A 20883-nucleotide genomic window follows, 5' to 3' on the forward strand; every position below is an offset into this window, starting at 1 on the left:
TTTTTTGTGAGTGTTTTGTACATGTGAATGAAAGAAACAATTTTCATGCAATTAGATAATACCCATAATACAATGCAACTATTTTGCGTCAGTTTCCCACTGTATCATTGGTAAGTCATTATCAATGTGACAGTTATGGAAACCATTTCATGCAACCTTCACATCTCCTGGTTATGGTACTTAGTTTTTTATCAATTTAGTAATTTACTTCTGTTCATGGATATATTTCCTGTGTTCCTGGTTATTATTGGGTCATTTTTTCGGAATTCAAACTTTTAGAAACATTGCATGTAATTCAGCATCTCCATTACTATGAGATAAAACCATACAAATATTACTTGAATCATTTTATTCCAGCAATAATTCACTGCGCTGGAAACATATTCATGCACAGTGTTTTAAAACATAGTTTCACTTGACTAATAAAATAGCAGTGGTAGATAGAATAATTATCCTGTGTGTGATTTGTAATGAATTATGTTGAACATCTTGTGAATAAAATTGAACACACAGAATGCATGTAGTTGTGTGTAATAAGTTTGTATTGCAATGCAACGCGACGCGACGCGACGCCACTCCCTAGGTAGTTGGGTATTGCAATGCGACGCGACGCGACTCCCTAGGTAGTTGGGTATTGCAATGCAATGCGACGCGACTCCCTAGGTAGTTGGGTATTGTTACAAGATGGCAGTACTACCAGTGTGAGCCGTTTCATAACTGCAAAACATTTTGATAAACACAATAGCAGCATCAGTTATTACACCTTGAATTGCAAGTAAATCAATTGAATGTACTGATACTTGCCCCCATTGAATGTAAAAAACTTGCTGTAATGAATTATTAAATTCAAGTCATACTAGTCTGTTTCACCATATGGTCACACTTAGCCAGGGAGTTGAATACAGCGACTGAAAAGTTGACCCTGACGAGTCTTTAGCAAGGTTATAAAATTTCAAAAGAACTGCCTTCAAAGTGTCTCATAAAGCGCAACATGTAACCAATCAAGTTGATCAATTGGCGAGCTTTATTACAAGCAAACTATTTTCTGCAGTGTCTCAATTCGGAAACTGCTCGTCTCTGAGCAACCTTATAAGAGTTACCCGAATGGTGACTTTTGTTAATGGCAGATATTTAATGATTTGGCTGCCACTAGCAAACCACCAGTTTTGTCTATGCATAGAGTCAACTGTCATAACAGAACAATGTTTTTGTTAAGGTTCCCAATCCCCCATTTGTATGCTTGGGTCACACTGACAACATGTACGCTTTACCGCTACTGAACCCTGTACTGTAGAAATGACAGTGGGGGGAGGGCAATTGTTGTACTAGTATTAGCAGAACAGAGTGTGGTCTGCCATGTCCCTCTGTTCCTTAGTGAATCAGTGTGTTGCCAAATCTGCATGATAGTATGTCAACTCTAGGTTTGGAGGTAATCAAGTAAGAGTAGCATGAGATGTCAATAAATGTGTAGCAGCTGGTCTCTTTCATATTGGAAAGTTGAGATTTGCATCACCATCCACTCTACCACACTGCCAATCATATTTAGTTGAATACCTAGGGAGATCTCCCAAGAATAGAAATTAAATTCTTGTTCTAAAAATACATCTATTTGACCATTGCATATCAAGCAATCCCATGCTAATATCTCTTATGAGAAGCGGTATCTAAGGCGGTTGCCGACAAACAATAGCCATGGTTAATGTCTGAAGTCTTAGACTCAAAATGCATGCTACTTTCTTGCCTAAAATCATTTATTGGTACATTAATTTTTATGTTTCTAAACATAAAATGGGGTTTTAAATTTGGTCTACGACAACTTTATTTTTGTGTATTTTAACACTAGGCTCCTCATTAGCTTCTCATTTGCATACAGAAATACTGCTGATGTATGAAAAGGAACTTGCTGGGCAGCTTGCATTGCATAAATGTGTATATAAGGCACATTTCTTACAGGCCCGTAGCCAGCACTTTTGAATGGGGGGTTCGAAAACAACAATTATATATTTGATGTGAAATGTGTGAATTTTATAATATTCAAAAAGTGTTTTTGAGCTCTGTTACAGACATTTTTATATTAAATTTTATTGGTAAGATATTTCACATAACATCTTTGAACTATTTTCCCATTTTAGAGAAGGGGTCCTGAGCTATTCCTCACCTACAGACAAACACATCCACACCATTGATCCACTACGGCAAAATGTTATACACAAAAAAGACAAAACTGTACGTATCTTAGCATTATTGTCTGAGTATTTTAAGGTTGAATGCTACTCACGAGTTTTTTCGCTCTTCGCAGATGTTAGCGCACATAAAAGTGACACGATTTCATGTCGTAATCTGTCTACAATTATTCATTTTAGTATTAGTCAATTTTGTATTATGTAATTTTATTTCTGTACAGGGCCTCAGCCTATCGTACAAAATGTAATGGGTAGAAAAGTGCATAGCACGTTTTAAACTCAATACAACATCCATGTAAACATATGGTACTAAGTTAAGCTGAATTCATATTCATCTCGTCGCTTGAAAACTTTTAAAAGATATAGAGCTATTTGATATATGGTGTGGCAGTTTGTGTAGCGACGAAGGGTTGTTGACAAAAGATCAGCCCTTAGATCATTATAAAATGGACATATAAAAACAAAGTGAATTTCATTTTCTACCATGCTAAATTCGAACGTATCACTGCAAAAACTAAAAATGTATTGATCTAACTGTATTTTTGTGTGTCTGCCTAATCAACATTATGTTTATAGCCAAAACAGCGAAAACTTGTCAGTATATATTTTAGTCTATAATTGCTTGCCAATAAATCTCCCAGGTTATAATACTACTTTGATTTTTCCAAAAGTACCCAGCCTGGATGATTGTGAAATTGAGGCATGCCACTATTTTTTATTCTTTGAGTAAATATCTCTAAGAAATTTGCAGTACCTCCAACTTGTTTTCCAAACCAGACAATGCCGAAACCATATTTGAACAGGAGATTTTTATGTGGGTTTCCCAAGCAAGTCTGCCGGTCTTGTCTAATCGTTTAAGCATGATATAACATGTTTTGGGGTTTCAGTAATTTTAACCAATATGAGATACAACGCTTGGAATAACCATAGCACAATGGCAGCCCTCCACATTCGTCTAACATCGCTACATTGTTTCTACAACTATTAATGCTAAGTACCGGGTAGATATCTGCAAAATGTTATCTGTACCCTCTCGATTTACGCACCCCCATATCGCTACCATAAGAAATAGTTGGCACAATTATTGCATCAAACAAATTCAATGCACTAACCAATGGCATACTACCAATTTTCTTACAGTATGTAAATATATTTGGTTCACTGTAAATCTGTTTTTAGAGGGCGGTAAAATAATATGCATACAGTGGCAGTTTAGCAGCGGTCTCAATAGACTTCAATGAATACAACTCTTTTATGAACCCACTAAAAATATAGTAAATTTTCTGAGACATCAAAAAAAAAACGTGTAAAAAAAATATGTTTGCAATTTATGATTCATCGCATAGTTTCAGTGCTGAAGCAACACTGTGGGGGTAAATTGTTGGCTGCAAGAAGCTCTTCGACCTATACAACTCGCGATGATAAATCTTCGGCATTTTTGTAATGATATGTTCAACCCGTACCTGTACACTATTGTCCAATAACATAGGCTACACGTACTAATACCCCCCCCCACTCAGGATCCATAGGGGGCCACATGCGCGTTCCCATTTTCTCGGGAAAGAGGGTACTTTTTGACGATCTGTCTCGGGAACATTTTCCCGAGAAAATCGTAGAAAAGGGGGTATTTTTTGCTTGTTTTCCCGAGATTCTCAAAATAGGGGGTGTATTTCAAAACACTTCCCGAGATATACAAAAAAGGGGGTTTAAAAGGAGTTCTAGACTGAAAAGTTCCCTGGATAGGGGGTGAAATTCATCGGAAAAGCCCGTGAAAGGGGGGGTTAAATTTTCTTCCTTTCCCTAGATAGGGGGGGGGGGGTCAAAAAAAAAAGAGGGAACAAGCATAGCCCCCCCTAAATATAGGGAGTGGGGGGGCGGGACTAATACAATAAGTTGACTACATTTGGCTGATACATTTGGAACAAAACAGTATATATGCCATCATTAACTTGAAGAATACAAAACTAATGAACCAAACTAGGAAAGTACAGTGTGGTTTTGTCGTGTCAATCCCGTTCGATCCTCACACTTTACTAACTGAGCGAACATTAGCGCAAGACAAAGTGCCCTATTCAGGACCACCCCATCATTCAGAGAGTGACTACCATTAGATTATTGTTTCAATGTTGTTTTAATATTTAACATCAAGTGCTTGAACGCGATCTTCATTACACCATCGCGGAAAAACCGAATAAAAGCTTGCCTATTTATAACAACCTGTTTGGGTTGGCTGCTGTTGAGCTGAGACGCATAACTTCACGATTGACATTCAAAACTTGCTGCCACCTAAATGCTCATTACTATGCATTACTCATTACATTACTCCGATAGTTACCTCACGGAGTCAAGTGATTTAAACAATGATAATTATTTTAATTAATACTGTTTGTTTTATTATGTTCTAATCTACGATCATAAATCTATTCACTTCCAAAATTTAGGGGGTTCGACCGAACCCCCCGAACCCCCCCCCCCCCCCCAAAAAAAAAAAAAAAAAAAAAAAAAAAAAAAAAAAACTACGGGCCTGTCTTATACAATTTTCTCATATTTTGGCATTTGGTGGCGCACTTTTTCTTCGGCTGGAGTCTGAAATGCGTGGCTGCAGCACGAGAAATATTTCAAATTTACTCGGATACCGTGACGACGGAGTAATCATTTTCAACAAAAATATCATTGTCTATTTCAGCGGAACACAAATCCAAAACAGGAAATGTGGGGGAGTGTAGCAATTTGGGTTCTTCAGGCAGGTCAAATGTCACACTCTTGTCTATCCTACCTCAAAAGCCAAACACCAGAGAAATTATGATGCATCCATTGTGCCCTAATCAACTTGTAAAATACAGTTAAACATTTCACTAGTATAGAAGGAAAGATAGGAAGGAAGGAATTTAAGACATGCATTTGACATGACATTTGTGGAATGGCCGACTTGACCTTTCTACATTGGACCTCATTGGTCGCAGAGTTTTATAACGGCAAGTGAAACCAAAAAATAATAACAAAAGAAAACATAAAAATTAAATTAAATCTGAGTTTAAAGAACATGGGTCGTCGCGCTCCCAGTTCGGTATGGGACCATATCGACGTACACAATGCGTGTAAAATACATTGTTGTTAACAATAATATTTATTAACTCGTAATATCTCTCGGAGAAGATAAAATGGTTGTCCATACCAACCTCACCCCCAACCACGGATTATAACAGCGATGTGCACAATAAAATAGGAATTGTCCAGTTAATGGGACCATTTACCTCCACAATGAGACCAGAACGCCCGGTAACGGTACGTCAAGTTGGAAGATGTGGTTAAGGAGCTGTATGACCCTATTAATTTTAATGACTGAGCTAATCGTAAATCGGATGATTAACCCGAATATGTCCCGTTTTACAAAAAAATGTTATAAAATTACAGTAAAAGTACCCGGTGTTTCGGATTGCCACACTTCCCAAATTGTTGGTAATTAGTCAGATTGTCATTGTCCAAGTTGTTTTTATTGATCATTGACACAATTTCTCTTTGGACCAGATAAGTATACTTAGTATTCTTGTTTTCTAGGTTTTTACTGTCTTCGAATTAGTATCTCCACCTTGAACAAGAACAATTTGATTTTTTAGGAATTATTTTAGGCGTATTATGGAAAATTAAAGGAAGCGATAACAAAAATGGCAAAAAGCTTTTTTCTCACTGAAAGAAAAAGTTGGCGATAAATCTAATCTACAATGTTGTTACTCTTCGATGATAGAGGGACTGTGATTAGACCAACACTTGTATACGGTAGTGATATTTGGGGGACGAGAGCTCTTACAAATCCGACATAGAAGATGTTCATCTACACTATTCATCCTAGTCGGTGTGAGGAAAAATACTCCCACAATGGGAATATATGGAATATTTCCATTAGATGTTTTTATCAAAAGACAAAGTCGAGCAATGAACACACCAAACGAACTTGTGAAGGAAGCAGCGTTATGAACTACACGATTGTATTGTTGATATATTATTTCAAGCTCTCTTTCATAACCTTTATTTGTAAATGTAATCGTTATTATTTAAGGTGACTTATAAGTCCACTGGGCTGGGCAGTTCCTTGAGCTGCATGTCACTATAATAAATTACTTACTTACATGCTTACTAAAATAGTAAACTAGATAAGATTTTTGAAACGCAATTAATGATACCGATACTATACAAACAAGCACTAAACAAAGAAAAACAAACAGAAAAAATAGAAAAATGTTCATCATTCATTGGAACAAAAAAAAAAAATTCAGATAACACCAACATATCAAGCCAGGGAAAACAAACTGAGGACATACAGAGAATTAAAAAAAATGGAAATAGAACATTATTTAACAATGCTAACAAAAAATACAATACTGTAAAGGGGGTAATTATTCACTGTGTTTTAATTTAGCTTATTTCGCAGACTGGAAAAATGCGCTAAATTAAAACACAGTGAATATGTAAAATTTAGCATAGAACACATTATCTAAATGACGAAACCGTGAATTTAAAACCCACTGAATATGCCTGAAATGGTAAATCAGTGAAATTTAAACCCAGTGAAAATTAGTCATTTTACAGTATTTTTACGGTCTCTGGTTTAGATAACCACGACCTCAAAATCGAAACAGGTAGGCATACTAAATGGAAATTACCAACAGAAAAATAAATCTGCAATCTTTGCTCAACGAATGAAGCAGAAGACGAATAACATTTTATAACAACATGAACTTTTTACAGCGATCAAAGAAAGATTTTATACAAGGAAGTCGGAATAGAAATAAATTATTTCACAAATTTTACAGAAGAGAACCAAATGATAATTGGAAATAAAAACATTGCAATGAATATTGCATTGGCCAAATTTATATATAAAAAAACTTGACCACGAGACAGCAAAATAAGAGCACAGCACCCAATAGTAGGAGTATATTTATTATACTAAAGTAGTACAGTACCCATATTGTATTCATATTGAAGGTAGAAGCATGCTCATGTTTTTTGAAAAAAATGATCATAAATTGCATGATAATGTTCAGTGGTTTAAATTCTGGGTATTTTTTGTTTATGTTTTGTAATTTTGTAAATAAATATATATATGTACAATGTTAGTGGTCTGAGGAACAAGAGAGATCGGAATGGATCGGTGCCCGCCGTAATGTGTTTACACGTGGACCGGACAAACCCCGTAGTCCATCCGGATTGATATACCTTTTAACGCGGCGGGAATATGTTCACAGGTCAAAGTTCAATATAGGATGTTCAACAATAACTTAGGGAGCATGATTTAGTCGCCATATTGAATCGAAGAAAGACGGCGTGTTTTTATGATTGACTTCTGAAAACTGCCGAAATGTACAATCAACCTGAAGAATTCGTCGAGGCGGCTGCCGGTACTGAGGTAAAATAATAGTATGATCTGATTTGCATACTTCTAGACTCGTAAAACCACCGTTGATTGACTTACCCCAGCGTGTCATGTGTGAACTGTGTTTCTCCAGCTCTGTCTGTGACTGATTTGATCTGCATTTTTTTAATAATTCGCGTTCAGTCAAAGTCATTTATTCTAAAATTCGTTGATCAACATTAAAAGTGTTGTATTACTTATTTCTTTAACTTTACATGAACTTATTGAGACTTTTTTTATCATCTGTCATATCTAACTTGGTCTTTTCCAGTATGATCCTTACTCGTATTCCGGTTATGCACAACAAGAAGGTGATTTTGAAATGCATACAGGTGAGTGTGTCAAGACGTCACAGTACGATAACCATTTTTAGTCCCCGTTCGGACGCAGTCCGAAAACGGGGACTTATGTTTTGCCCTGTGTGCGTCCGTGCGTCCGTGCGTCCGTGATCACCTGTATCTCGAACATGCATGGACCGATTAAGTTCAAACTTCACTCATACATCACACATTATATGGGACATATGCACATGCATTTTTTTCATGATCCGATTAACGATAGCCGAATAGCGGCCATTTTAAGGCCGAAAATGCATCAAAATCGCACATTTTCACCATTCCGGACCCGGATCTCAGTTATGCATGGACGGATTTTGTTCAAATTTGGTACATACATTAAACATAATAGGACCTTGATGCACGTCATTTTTTTTTTGGGATCGGGTTCGAAATGGCCGACTGGTGGCCATTTTGTTTTAAAGAATTCAGTTCTGGATCCGTATCTGAGACATGCTTGGATTGATCGAGTTCAAACTTCACACACACAAGGTACATCATGTCACAAATATGTATGTGCATTTGTTTCATGATCTCATTAACGATAGCCAAATGGCGGCCGCTTTAAGGCCGAAAATGCATTGAAATCGCACATTTTCACCATTCCGGACCCGGATCTCAGTTATGCATGGACGGATTTCATTCAAATTTGGTACATACATTAAACATAATAGGACCTTGATGCACGTCATTTTTTTTTCGGATCAAGTTCGAAATAGCCGACTGGCGGCCATTTTGTTTTAAAGAATTCAGTTCTGGATCCGTATCCGAGACATGTCTGGATTGATCAAGTTCAAACTTCACACACACAAGGTACATCATGTCACAAATATGTATGTGCATTTGTTTCATGATCTCATTAACGATAGCCGAATAGCGGCCATTTTAAGGCCGAAAATGCATCAAAATCGCACATTTTCACCATTCCGGACCCGGATCTCAGTTATGCATGGACGGATTTTGTTCAAATTTGGTACATACATTAAACATAATAGGACCTTGATGCACGTCATTTTTTTTTTTGGATCGGGTTCGAAATGGCCGACTGGCGGCCATTTTGTTTTAAAGAATTCAGTTCTGGATCCGTATCTGAGACATGCTTGGATTGATCGAGTTCAAACTTCACACACACAAGGTACATCATGTCACAAATATGTATGTGCATTTGTTTCATGATCTCATTAACGATAGCCAAATGGCGGCCGCTTTAAGGCCGAAAATGCATTGAAATCGCACATTTTCACCATTCCGGACCCGGATCTCAGTTATGCATGGACGGATTTCATTCAAATTTGGTACATACATTAAACATAATAGGACCTTGATGCACGTCATTTTTTTTTTCGGATCAAGTTCGAAATAGCCGACTGGCGGCCATTTTGTTTTAAAGAATTCAGTTCTGGATCCGTATCCGAGACATGTCTGGATTGATCAAGTTCAAACTTCACACACACAAGGTACATCATGTCACAAATATGTATGTGCATTTGTTTCATGATCTCATTAACGATAGCCAAATGGGGGCCGCTTTAAGGCCGAAAATGCATTGAAATCGCACATTTTCACCATTCCGGACCCGTATCTCAGTTATGCATGGATGGATTTTGTTCAAATTTGGTACATACATTAAACATAATAGGACCTTGATGCACGTCTTTTTTTTTTTCGGATCAAGTTCGAAATGGCCGACTGGCGGCCATTTTGTTAAAGAATTCAGTTCTGGATTCGTATCCAAGACATGTCTGGATTGATCAAGTTCAAACTTCACACACATATGGTACATCATGTCACAAATAGATATGTGCATTTGTTTCATGATCTGCTTAACAATAGCGGAATGATGGCCATTTTAAGGCCGAAAATGCATCAAAATCACGTATTTTCACAATTCCAGAACCGGATCTCAGTCATGCATGGATGGATTTTGTTCAGATTTAGCACAATGTGTTGTACATATGCAGGTGCATTTTGGTCATGATCTGCTTTGAATGTATATGTCACTCAAATATGAACGGAACGGGGACGTGTCATTGACAATGACTTGTTTTTATTTATTTATTTACATTCTATGGAATAGGTATAGTATCAACAACAGCAAAGTACATATCTTAAATTAATGAGTGAATCTCTCAGTTTGTACATTTAAAATATGAGACGTGTGTGGATAAATTGTCAACACAAGCAGTTTTTTAGCTTCAAAGTCTCACTGGATTTTAGTGTTAGTTAAATTCATAAATGAGAAAGGAGAGCAAGAAATATCTAACATCTTTTATATACATGTATGCACTTTGTTATTTTATTTTTTCAATTTATTTATTCAATAATAACACTTGTACAGGGATGGAAAACGTTACAACAAATATAGAAAAATGAAGAATAAAAAATACAAACCACAAGACAGAGACACCAAGACTAACACACACACATACACAAACAAACAACAGAAAAAGCCACCTAAAAATTGACCTTCCTTGATTTCTAATCCAATTAATATACTTCCGAATTTTGGAAAAAACCCTCAGTTTACTACTTTTACTACTGACAGAGACCATTATAGAAATATCAAATCTTTGATTTCAGACTAAATGTAGATACACAATTATGTTTAAATAATAGATTTTTGAAAATCCATCACCGCACGTCTTAGATAATTTTATAAAAAGTTTGTCATAAATCACACATATATGTGCAATCATGGAGCTATAATTCCATGGTAACATTCTTTTTTATGAATTTGAATACTAGTATGGTGTAGAATTGATGGTGGATTGGCAATTTAATAAATAAATAATTAGCCAGAAATTTTTTTTTTTTCAAATCTACTAGCATCCTATAAAGCATACCAAGAATTATAAAAAAAAATAGACTCTTTGCTGAATTCAAAATATTATGTAAATTATGTCAGGATAATGTATGCAATATAATGAATATGGTAATAAGTTTAATGCTTGACAACCAGATTTATCTTTCAATTTCGACCTCTGACAAACAAAACTAATATCTCGGTAATCAGTATTGACTATGTTCATTTGATTTTTTCCTTTCCCAGGTGATCCACGACAAGACTTAGCGTATGAACGTCAGTATGAACAGACCGTACCATCGTATATTATACCTGAAGTTATCAAGAACTTCATCCACTTCTTCCATAAATGCATCAATGAAGGCAATTTATTTGAAGTGAATAACCTCTATGAGAGCAGGTATGCCCCCCCCCCCTAATGTGTTTGAAGACAATGTGTGTCACTTTTCTCAAAATTATTATGCATATTATGAAAAATGTGGATCAAATCCTATAAACAATAGTAAATTGTTCAATTTGGTCCAAAATTAAGAATTTGCAAAATATTGCACTCAAATCTGTGTCTTGAATGATGGTGTGTGCACAGAATATTAAAGCGTATCAAAAGAATTGATTCACTTCATGTTTCATTGGATATTATATTATAATATATAATAAATATATTCTGTAATTGTTTTCTCTGTTTTGTCTCTGTTTGGTTTCAGTTTCAATAAGTTAACAGAGAGATTTTTCAAGAATTCACCATGGCCTGAAGCTGAACATGTAGCTCCCGTCGTAGACCGAGGTATGCTTTTCAACATTTTCTATCAAATGAAATTTCCAATTTACTGAGAATCATTTAAATATGCATGAATGTCATCGTAGATAATAAATATATAAACTAATCATTGTATCTAAACTATAGATTATTTGATTGGTCACACGGGTAAATGATTTGAAAAGCACATTGTTTAGATAATCTTCTCAATCTGTAAAATACTAAAATACTGAAGGGATAAGTCAGTGAAAATAAAATCCAGTGAATATATCTTTTTTCCTATATTTTATATTAAACGCATCAAAGATCAGTGAAAAATAAACTCCAAACATAAAAATCAAAAAAGTCTTAACAACGAAAATTACTAAGAGCAAAAATAAATTTACAGTAATTGATATTTATTCGCTTTATTCACAGACCCATTGTTTGTAATCCTGTACAAGGAGTTGTATTACCGACATATTTATGCTAAAGTTACCGTAAGTTTTTACCATCTATGAATATTTGTTGAGTTCAATATTTGATCAATATTTTGCATGAACGCAAATGTGATATTTCATAATTAGCCATGTTTATTTGTTATTTATTGCAGGGTGGTCCAACTCAAGAACAAAGATTTGAATCGTATTACAATTATTGTAATCTCTTCAACTATATTCTCAGTAAGTTAATTAATTTTTTGAAATTAGAAAGTTGATGTGTTTACTGTTATTGTCAGACTTGGCACTCAGGGTACTCTGCTCTAGAAATCCTATTTTTTCTGTGGGTGGGTGGGTGCTTATATTATGCAAATGACAATTTTAGTTCACCATGTGCCAGATTAGGGCGAATATTACGTCTCTTTAAAGAAAAGAAATTAATAAGTTGCGTACCACCAGAATTTACAATGTAAAAATTATCAGGGTCTGTGGTAAAATAGTCAAAGTTAAGATCTTTATCATTATTTTTGATCATCAGCAAACACTCTATGCAAAGCAAATTCCGCCATGATGTATTCTTGCATGATTTGACCTGCAACAGCGCCCTTTGACCTAATAAGTCAAGTCTGTTATTAACCAATCAGACTGCTGTATTGTATCAATGCAATTCTATGAGAAATTATCGATTTGCGAAAGTGAGTTATTGATGTCTAGTTATTAATGATCTATTGGAATTGATTTTGACACAAAAAAATGGTAATTAGTATGTTATACTGCCATTCACAGCTGTTAACAGATCACTGTTACCGTGGTCTGCACGATATTCATGGCGGCCAATATCCATGCTTTATTACAATTTGATTACAGATATTTGGAAATGTCAAACAATGCTCAAACACCAGGTTTCATGTCTAGACAGTCAAGTTTGGAGCATTTTGGATGTAATAGGTGCTTAGCTGAACATTCTTCCTAAAATAGAAATGCCCCAAAAATCGTGGGTGGTCACTTCAATAGTTGAGCATGGGCGATAACTCGAATGAGTGTCGTAGTTGCTAAAAGTTTACAAGCCTACACTTTTGTTGCTGTATATCGCCATGGATACAAGCATCTGTCAAATGCCCAACTCTTGACAAATGCATAGCTGTTAATGTATACATTATTGCAGATGCTGATGGACCAGTACCTTTGGAGTTACCAAATCAATGGCTATGGGACATCATTGATGAATTTATTTATCAGGTACAGCTTATTTCCATATATGCTAATGAAGTAATTGTAGCAATGTCTATATTTGGATGTGTACTAATGCAGTGATTGGAACATGTGTACATTTTTGGATTATGCTTATTGTTTTCATTCAACATAATCATAATTTAATTTTTTTTCTGCCTTGCTCTCAGTGCACTCTCACTTGTATCTATCATTTTCTATATTTTCTGTGTTGTAGTTTCAGTCATTCAGCCAGTATAGAAGTAAACTCATCAAGAAGTCAGAAGATGAGATAAATGTTTTAAGACAGAGTCCTAAGGTAAGGTTTTTGCCAATATTACAAGAAATCTGTAGTTGCTGGATATCACAACTTGCATGTAGTAAAATACACTTATTGTAACTTTTTCTATTCTAGATATGGAATGTACACAGTGTTCTGAATGTCTTGCATTCATTGGTCGATAAATCTAATATCAATCAGCAGTTGGAAGTCTATGCTAGTGAAGGTAAATACCAGAATTGCCATAGCAACCACATTCTTTGATTTCTGTCTACTTAAAATCAAATTTAACTTGAACTTGGTGTTCATATTCAACACAAATGTGACTTTATTGACATCTTGACTTTTTTATATTCACAAAATAATTATTTCTCAAATCTACTGTATTTATAGTACTTCTAATTTTATCACCAATCTATCGTTTTGGAAACATTTGACCTGTTCTATTAATGTCATATGTTAAAAATACTTTTAATATATGAATTATGCGCTCAAAAACAAATCAGATTATCAGGAACACAATTAGATACTTGTAGCTACGAGAGTTTCTAAGCCACAAATTTGTTTAATTTCATGACAGGTGATCCAGATAGTGTTGCCGGGGAGTTTGGACGTCATCCTCTCTACAAAATGCTTGGTTACTTCAGTTTGATTGGTTTGTTACGTCTACATTCACTTCTTGGTGATTATTACCAAGGCATCAAAGTACTGGAAAATATTGAACTCAACAAGAAGGTAACAAATTCTGACTTGCTTATACCATCAATAGATTTCACATTCTAAACAAATTGTGTTAACGTTTAATCTGGTGTCACCAATAGAATTCCCATAGGTGACAGTGTTAATGTTTAATCTGGTGTCACCAATAGAATTCCCATAGGTGACAGTGTTAATGTTTAATCTGGTGTCACCAATAGAATTCCCATAGGTGACAGTGTTAATGTTTAATCTGGTGTCACCAATAGAATTCCCATAGGTGACAGTGTTAATGTTTAATCTGGTGTCACCAATAGAATTCCCATAGGTCCGATGTCTATAATTTAGTGATTTTCTATCAAATCTTTCAAATTTTCTTTAGCTGTTCACACACCCACTCAAAGCAGGCCATGAAACTATTTTGGGCAGAATTAAAGATGACCTTCAACAAATTCACCAAATACTCACCAACACCAACAAAGCTTTTCATTCAAAAGCATTTCTTTCAAAATTGATACCAAAAAATTTAATCTGATCTGGATTTCTTTCATTCCTAGGAAAATAGGAGACTTTGTTCAATTTTACCAAAATAATAAGTTGATATATTAGAGTGGTCACTGTGATTAGTGAATTTTCTGATCCTTGGGCAATTTGCATTTGGTATTCAAAATTTACATTTGACAGATTCTCTGGATTTTAAATATTTGTAATATGTTAAGCCTGTGTCCTCTTAGTCTAACTGTTTTTACACATGTTTTTCAGAGTGTTTATTCCCGTGTACCAGCATGTCAGATTACCACGTACTATTACGTTGGATTTGCATACATGATGATGAGACGCTACCAAGACGCTATCAGAAGCTTTGCTAATATATTGCTGTATATTCAGAGAACTAAACAGATGTTCCAGACAAAGTCATACCAGTATGACATGGTAAGCAGCATGAGACTGGATTAAACCGGATGTGACTGGATTAAACTAAATGTGACTGAATCATGCTGGATCACAATTTCAAGAGAATGTTCCTCTGCTTTGTACATTCTTTTTTTTTTTTAACATTTTATTGAGTCACCTTATAAGGTTTACAAGTGTAAACATACATGAAAGTTGGTACTGTAAACGTTACAATGGTTTGAATACAAGATTACAATATTCAGTCTTTAGTGGTTTGGTCAGTATTCATAAGTCTTAATTTCCCCCACTTTTTATTGTGTTTACTCATTTTCCCTTTCATTTTTGCAGTGTAACATTCAATCATTTCAATCCCTTTAACAAATGTCTTAAAGTTCACAAAATTTGGTCTTTTTTGTTGTAACCTACTTTGTGACCAGTCTATCTCCCTTTTAAAAATAAGATTTACATAACTTGTAAACATTTTATTTTTGGTAAGCGTTACTGCTCTTGATCACACAAGTTTACAATCTCGTGTTATTTTATTTCAGATAATGAAAATGAATGATCAGATGTATACACTGTTAACGATCTGTTTGACCTTGCATCCGATGCGAATCGATGAAAGCGTACATTCGCAGTTACGTGAGAAATGTGGCGATAAAATGTTACGAATGCAGAAAGGGTACGTACTGACAATAAAATTGTATACCACTTATATAAGCTGTTTTAGAAACATATTTTTGTCTGATAAGTAAACTGAAAATTAAGAAAATTCAGTATTTGATATAGTTTATAAACTTTACTTTTGAAAAATATTGTAAGCAATAAAAATTTTAAAGTTTTCATTTTGTTCCACCCTTAAATTACGAGATATGTAAACGTATATTTGAAATGCATGCACTTGTGTGAAGTACCTATATTTCATGTAAAGGTATGTTCAACTATGTGTTATAATAGTAAGTATGAATGAATGCCCAAGAATTCATGTCATTTAGTGGCTTGGAATGTACGACACTGTCAGACTTGCACTAAAGTGAAAACAAAATGTTAAAAACATAATAAAACAAATTTCTCATTAAAGTAAGGAATATCTTTTTGTTTCCAGTGAGCAAGGTTGTAATATTCATACCTATGTTTCTTCTCAACAGGGACAGACAAGTTTTTGAAGACTGTTTCTCATTTGCATGTCCAAAGTTTATTTCTCCGGTTGCTCCCAACTATGACGCTCCGCGCAACAATCTACAAAAGCAACCATTCACGTTACAACTCAAGGTATTCATGGAAGAAGTCAATCAACAGATTATGATCCCAACAATTAGAAGGTAAGATGGACACCATTATGACTTGTTGGTAACCATGGAACCGTTGTTTTTCCTGAAAACAAACAACTTTGTGTGATTAATAGGATAAAATTACTGATAATTATTTTTCAAAAGGAACATCGTAAGATGTTTTTTCTTGATAAACTTGTATTACTTTGCAATTAATATAATATTTGTGTCCTCTTTCAGTTTTCTGAAGTTATATACCACAATGCCGATTTCAAAACTAGCTACATTTCTAGAATTGGTAAGTATTCTATTTGAATTATTTTCTATTTTAATTTGTTGCTTCATCTGATTTATATTGTTTAATGGAGAGCACATTTACTGCATTCATCAGTAAGTAATTTCTTTATTTTTTCTTCTCAGAATGATGATGATTTCCGAAATCATTTGTTATGTTTCAAGGTATGTGAATTCTTTGGTTCAGTTGTCATGGCTACCTAAGCAACAGCTCAGTTGAGCAAAATAAGTGTTCAGCTTTGCTGGATTAAGTGTGTATGTTGTTTATTTGAACTGAATCAGGCCACATCTTTCAGAGGAATCGGCACAAAAATGGAAAAAAACAAAATGGCCGCCAGTCGGCCATCTTGGGTTTAGTCTAAAAAAAAAAAAGTGATGTGGACCTATAACTAAATATGCATGATCACCTTACAATGTTTGATTGAAATCACCCTGTTCAGCTCAGAGAAACAGTTCCGGACACGTTACAGACTGTGACTTTAAGATATTATATGTTGTTTATTTAAAGTCTTCCACAGTGTCATTTTGATTTGAATCCTATCTTTTCAAGGCATGCATATTCTATATAATTAAGATATTACAGAACAATTAGTGGATGTCAAATGTTTGAAAATTTATGACACATATATTTTAGCACAAGATGAAGAATCTTGTATGGACGAAAGGTACAAGTGGTTTGGAAGGGGAATTCCAGTCAGCATCTGAAGTAGACTTCTACATTGATCAGGTGAGTGTTGTTGTCATGGTAATATGTTATTGTTCTTCAGTTCAGTTTGATTTCTAGTCTATATGAACATAGGACATTTATGAATGAACTACTAGTATTCTATTCATTGATATGTAATCGGGTTAATCCATTCTATGTGGGGGGGGGGGTAATACTATTGAACTATCCCATAATACCTTTGTGTTATTTGCGAACTATCCCATAATACGTACAGTGTTTTGAAAATGTTTGAATGTCTTGAAATATATACTGACCTGACTTAACTTTTTACTGCTTGTAGGACATGATTCATATAGCAGACACTAAAGTTGCTCGTCGCTATGGTGATTTCTTTATCAGACAGATTCATAAATTTGAGGAGGTAAGGGTTTTTGTGAAGGATTACAGATTTGATGTGGCAACTGTGTTTAGTGATTGACCAATCACAGGGGCTCTGTTGTCACTGGCCAATCATGAGGAACGAACTAAAAAAAAACCAGCTGAATCCAGGATTTCAAAAATATATCAAAGTGTTTCACTGCTAATTTATTCTTCCACACAGCTAAGTTCAAATTGTAAATCTTTGACCAAACTCTGTTAGTACTTTGTTTAGTTCTAAAGAAAACTATAATTCAGAGAAAGTTTTACAAAACTTGTAATATTCCAGTGTGAAAGGACTTATCTGTGAGAGGGAATAAGTATTTCTGCAAAAATAATTTAATTCTCATGTCTAATATTTGAATAGTAGTATTCATTCTGTTATAATAATTTCTTATTAATAACTGGTTTCTGTTTTTGTTACAGTTGCGACATAACCTGAAGAAAGGCACCAGTTCTTCTTAAATGAAGTCTTCAGACAAGACAGCATTGTGTAGTTGCATGAATACCCTAAAACACTGTTGTTGCCAGAAACATGTATGCTTTGATGAATTCCAGTGCCTAAAGAACCCTATTGACATTTTCACCAATATAAAATCGTACCAAACTCAAAAAATGTTTCTCATAAAAAAAATATTAGCTTACAAATTTCATTGCATGCCCCTGACAATCAGAGTGTGAAACCCCTCTGTATAGAACATTGGGAAGTATTTTTGCATTTCAGTGTTTTTTCAAAATTTGTTTGCAACAAACTGGAAGATATTTATATGCATATATCTTGAAAAGACAATGACTGAATTTATCCAAAATTTGAACTTATTCATTTCACTCATTAATTGGTTATTAATGAAATGTATGCACATATAAAATCTATCGTCATGTAACCATGGTAACCAAGAATGTTGTATTAGGATCTGTAGTACATAAATAAATGCATCTCACAATGTTAGTTGTCTTGTTTATTTCCATTGCATATCACTACAAATTGTGTAGTTTGTACACTCTGATATTGCTCTGCTTAAAACGGGAGAGTCGTCACCTGCGCATGCATGGGAATTGAGTCCCAAGCGATAACACATGCTAAGAACGCAAAGGCTCATGGGTAAATGCTTGTTTGTAAACAATGACACACTATGGCCACCTGACGCATGTGTAGGTGACTACTCTCCGCTTTAAAGTAAATAATTATAATTATTATAGGTCTAGTATCGAAAACAAAAAATTTAATGTGTTTTTGAAAAGCTGGTTCAGCATTTTTTCCATTATTAAAATATTTCTTTGTGTGGGTTAAACATCACCAAATTTGATCGAGAATTGAATTTCAATGTGAAAGCCTGCATTTCCTGTCTAATCCATTGACTGAGTGTTCCCAGTGACACTTTGGATCTGGTAGGTAGTGTTGTTTTTCACCATTCAAATAATATTCAAAACTAACATTTTTCAACTTATTTGCTTGAATCAGTATCAACAGAATAATGCATGGTAAGGACGACGTCAAAAGATCGATGTCGAATAAAAAACTTATTTGCTTTAATTTGGGGGTGGGGTGGGGGGTTTGACCTCAAAAAGTTTCCATCCTACAAAAACGATTTTATTTTTTAATGAAGTCAATGGACAGAAATAACAGAAAATGAAAAAACACACATCCAAGACAAGAAAATGGTTTGGTCCGAGTTTAAATATGTGCGTCAAATGAGGTGCATTTGTAAAGTCTTTGTACACCCACCTGACAATCAACTGCTATGCCATACTACTGTCTGATTATCAATTTGTAATTAATGGTGAATGTAGTCTGACGCCATGGTCAATATTTATCAATTAAGTTTCAGTGGGGGGTTTTTGAAAAAAACTAAAAGGACTTAAGTTTTTTATCCGACATTGATCTTTTGACGTCGTCCCTAAAGGATCATAAATACTAGAATTCTGATTCAATATGTTATTTTTTACTTGATAACATCCAATATAATGCAGAAGCAACTCAAAAACCACCATATTCTTGAATGGAATATCGCATTATTAAGCTTGGAAGTTAAGATATTGTTACTATAGTGATAAATATTTAGAGAACACCATATATGGAGATTACTTTCTCTTTAAATAATGCTTTTATTTAAACCTAATCATTCTCTATAATCGAATGTCATATTTCAAGCCAATCTTTGACATTTTCCCAGACTGAATGTCTGCAATGAAATGCAATATTACTTTCACTTAGGAGTGTTTCTGTCAGTATCCATTAAGATTAATTGTCATAATGTCAATGCTTGTGGATGAAAGCAAGGATATGATACATCCAAATGTCACGGTGTGGCATATAAACTGCATTTATAAAACTGATATTTTCCCCATTGAGTGTTCTTCTTAATCTAGGTGTCATCAAGCTAATCTCAAAATGATTATTTCTGGATAACTGTGACATTGGTGATAACACAGTCCCTGGATAGAGGGACTGTGGTGATAACTTACGGGCTTGTACTGATGTTGCTACAAACCATAAGCAAGTAATTCACACATGTGCATGATCTGAGTACAAATCTGATCTTCATTCTATTAAATTATATTTTTAATTTGTTTTGTTTTGTTTTAATAAAATAAAATGAGCATAATGCCAATGCTCTAGATACTCTGAGTAGAACAAAACTAAAAAAGACACGATTCTGCATAAGACATGATCTTATTTTCCATACTGTGTTCTTTTGTGTTTTATGGTCGAAAAACAAATTTTTACAGTGTGCTTTATAAGTTTGCAAAATGGTTCACCTTTTGCTGCTGTCACAAAAATAATTTAGTTTTTTAACAACAAAATTTGAAATAATATTTATCTCTATGTTCGACAACTTCCTTTGTTGATGAATAGAAAAAAATACTTGTTTATTAACACAACACTGACTTTGGAAAGTATATAGCAGTAAGGTCACTAAAAACTACAGGATAATTCTAAAAAAAATGATTAACAGTGAAAGAAAAAAAAGTAGACAAAAATTACAAAGTTACATATACAAATTACAAGATTCACTGACAATTAAACATACATAAATATATAATAATATATCTGTAATTATACTCCTACTATGAGGTGCTGCTGTCTTATTTTAAGGCTGTGTTTAACAAATTGTGCAGTATTAATCTGTCTGCAGCAAAGGCTCATTATAGAAAAAAATTATAAACAAGTTATTACACTTATTTATGTCTTCAACTGGAGACTTTCTTTGTTGTTCATACTTTGGACATTACATTATTAGATG

At 34.4% G+C, this 20883-nt stretch overlaps 1 protein-coding gene across 1 annotated transcript; it reads left to right on the forward strand.

The window, feature by feature from the left end:
- Positions 1 to 7484: 7484 nt before the first annotated feature.
- LOC100376581 (eukaryotic translation initiation factor 3 subunit L) lies at positions 7485 to 18587 on the forward strand. The gene is made up of 18 exons (XM_002736735.3): positions 7485 to 7590; positions 7868 to 7928; positions 10981 to 11134; positions 11439 to 11518; positions 11909 to 11970; positions 12084 to 12153; positions 13076 to 13149; positions 13358 to 13438; positions 13535 to 13625; positions 13980 to 14134; positions 14858 to 15028; positions 15538 to 15671; positions 16138 to 16311; positions 16501 to 16558; positions 16681 to 16719; positions 17189 to 17281; positions 17562 to 17642; positions 18065 to 18587. The coding sequence occupies exons 1-18, from the start codon at positions 7543 to 7545 to the stop codon at positions 18101 to 18103; spliced, it is 1665 nt and encodes a 554-aa protein (XP_002736781.1). The 5' UTR covers positions 7485 to 7542; the 3' UTR covers positions 18104 to 18587.
- Positions 18588 to 20883: the final 2296 nt, after the last annotated feature.

Source organism: Saccoglossus kowalevskii, chromosome 8 (assembly GCF_978046115.1).
Source record: "Saccoglossus kowalevskii chromosome 8, keSacKowa6.1, whole genome shotgun sequence".
NCBI classification, from domain to species: Eukaryota; Metazoa; Hemichordata; class Enteropneusta; family Harrimaniidae; genus Saccoglossus; species Saccoglossus kowalevskii.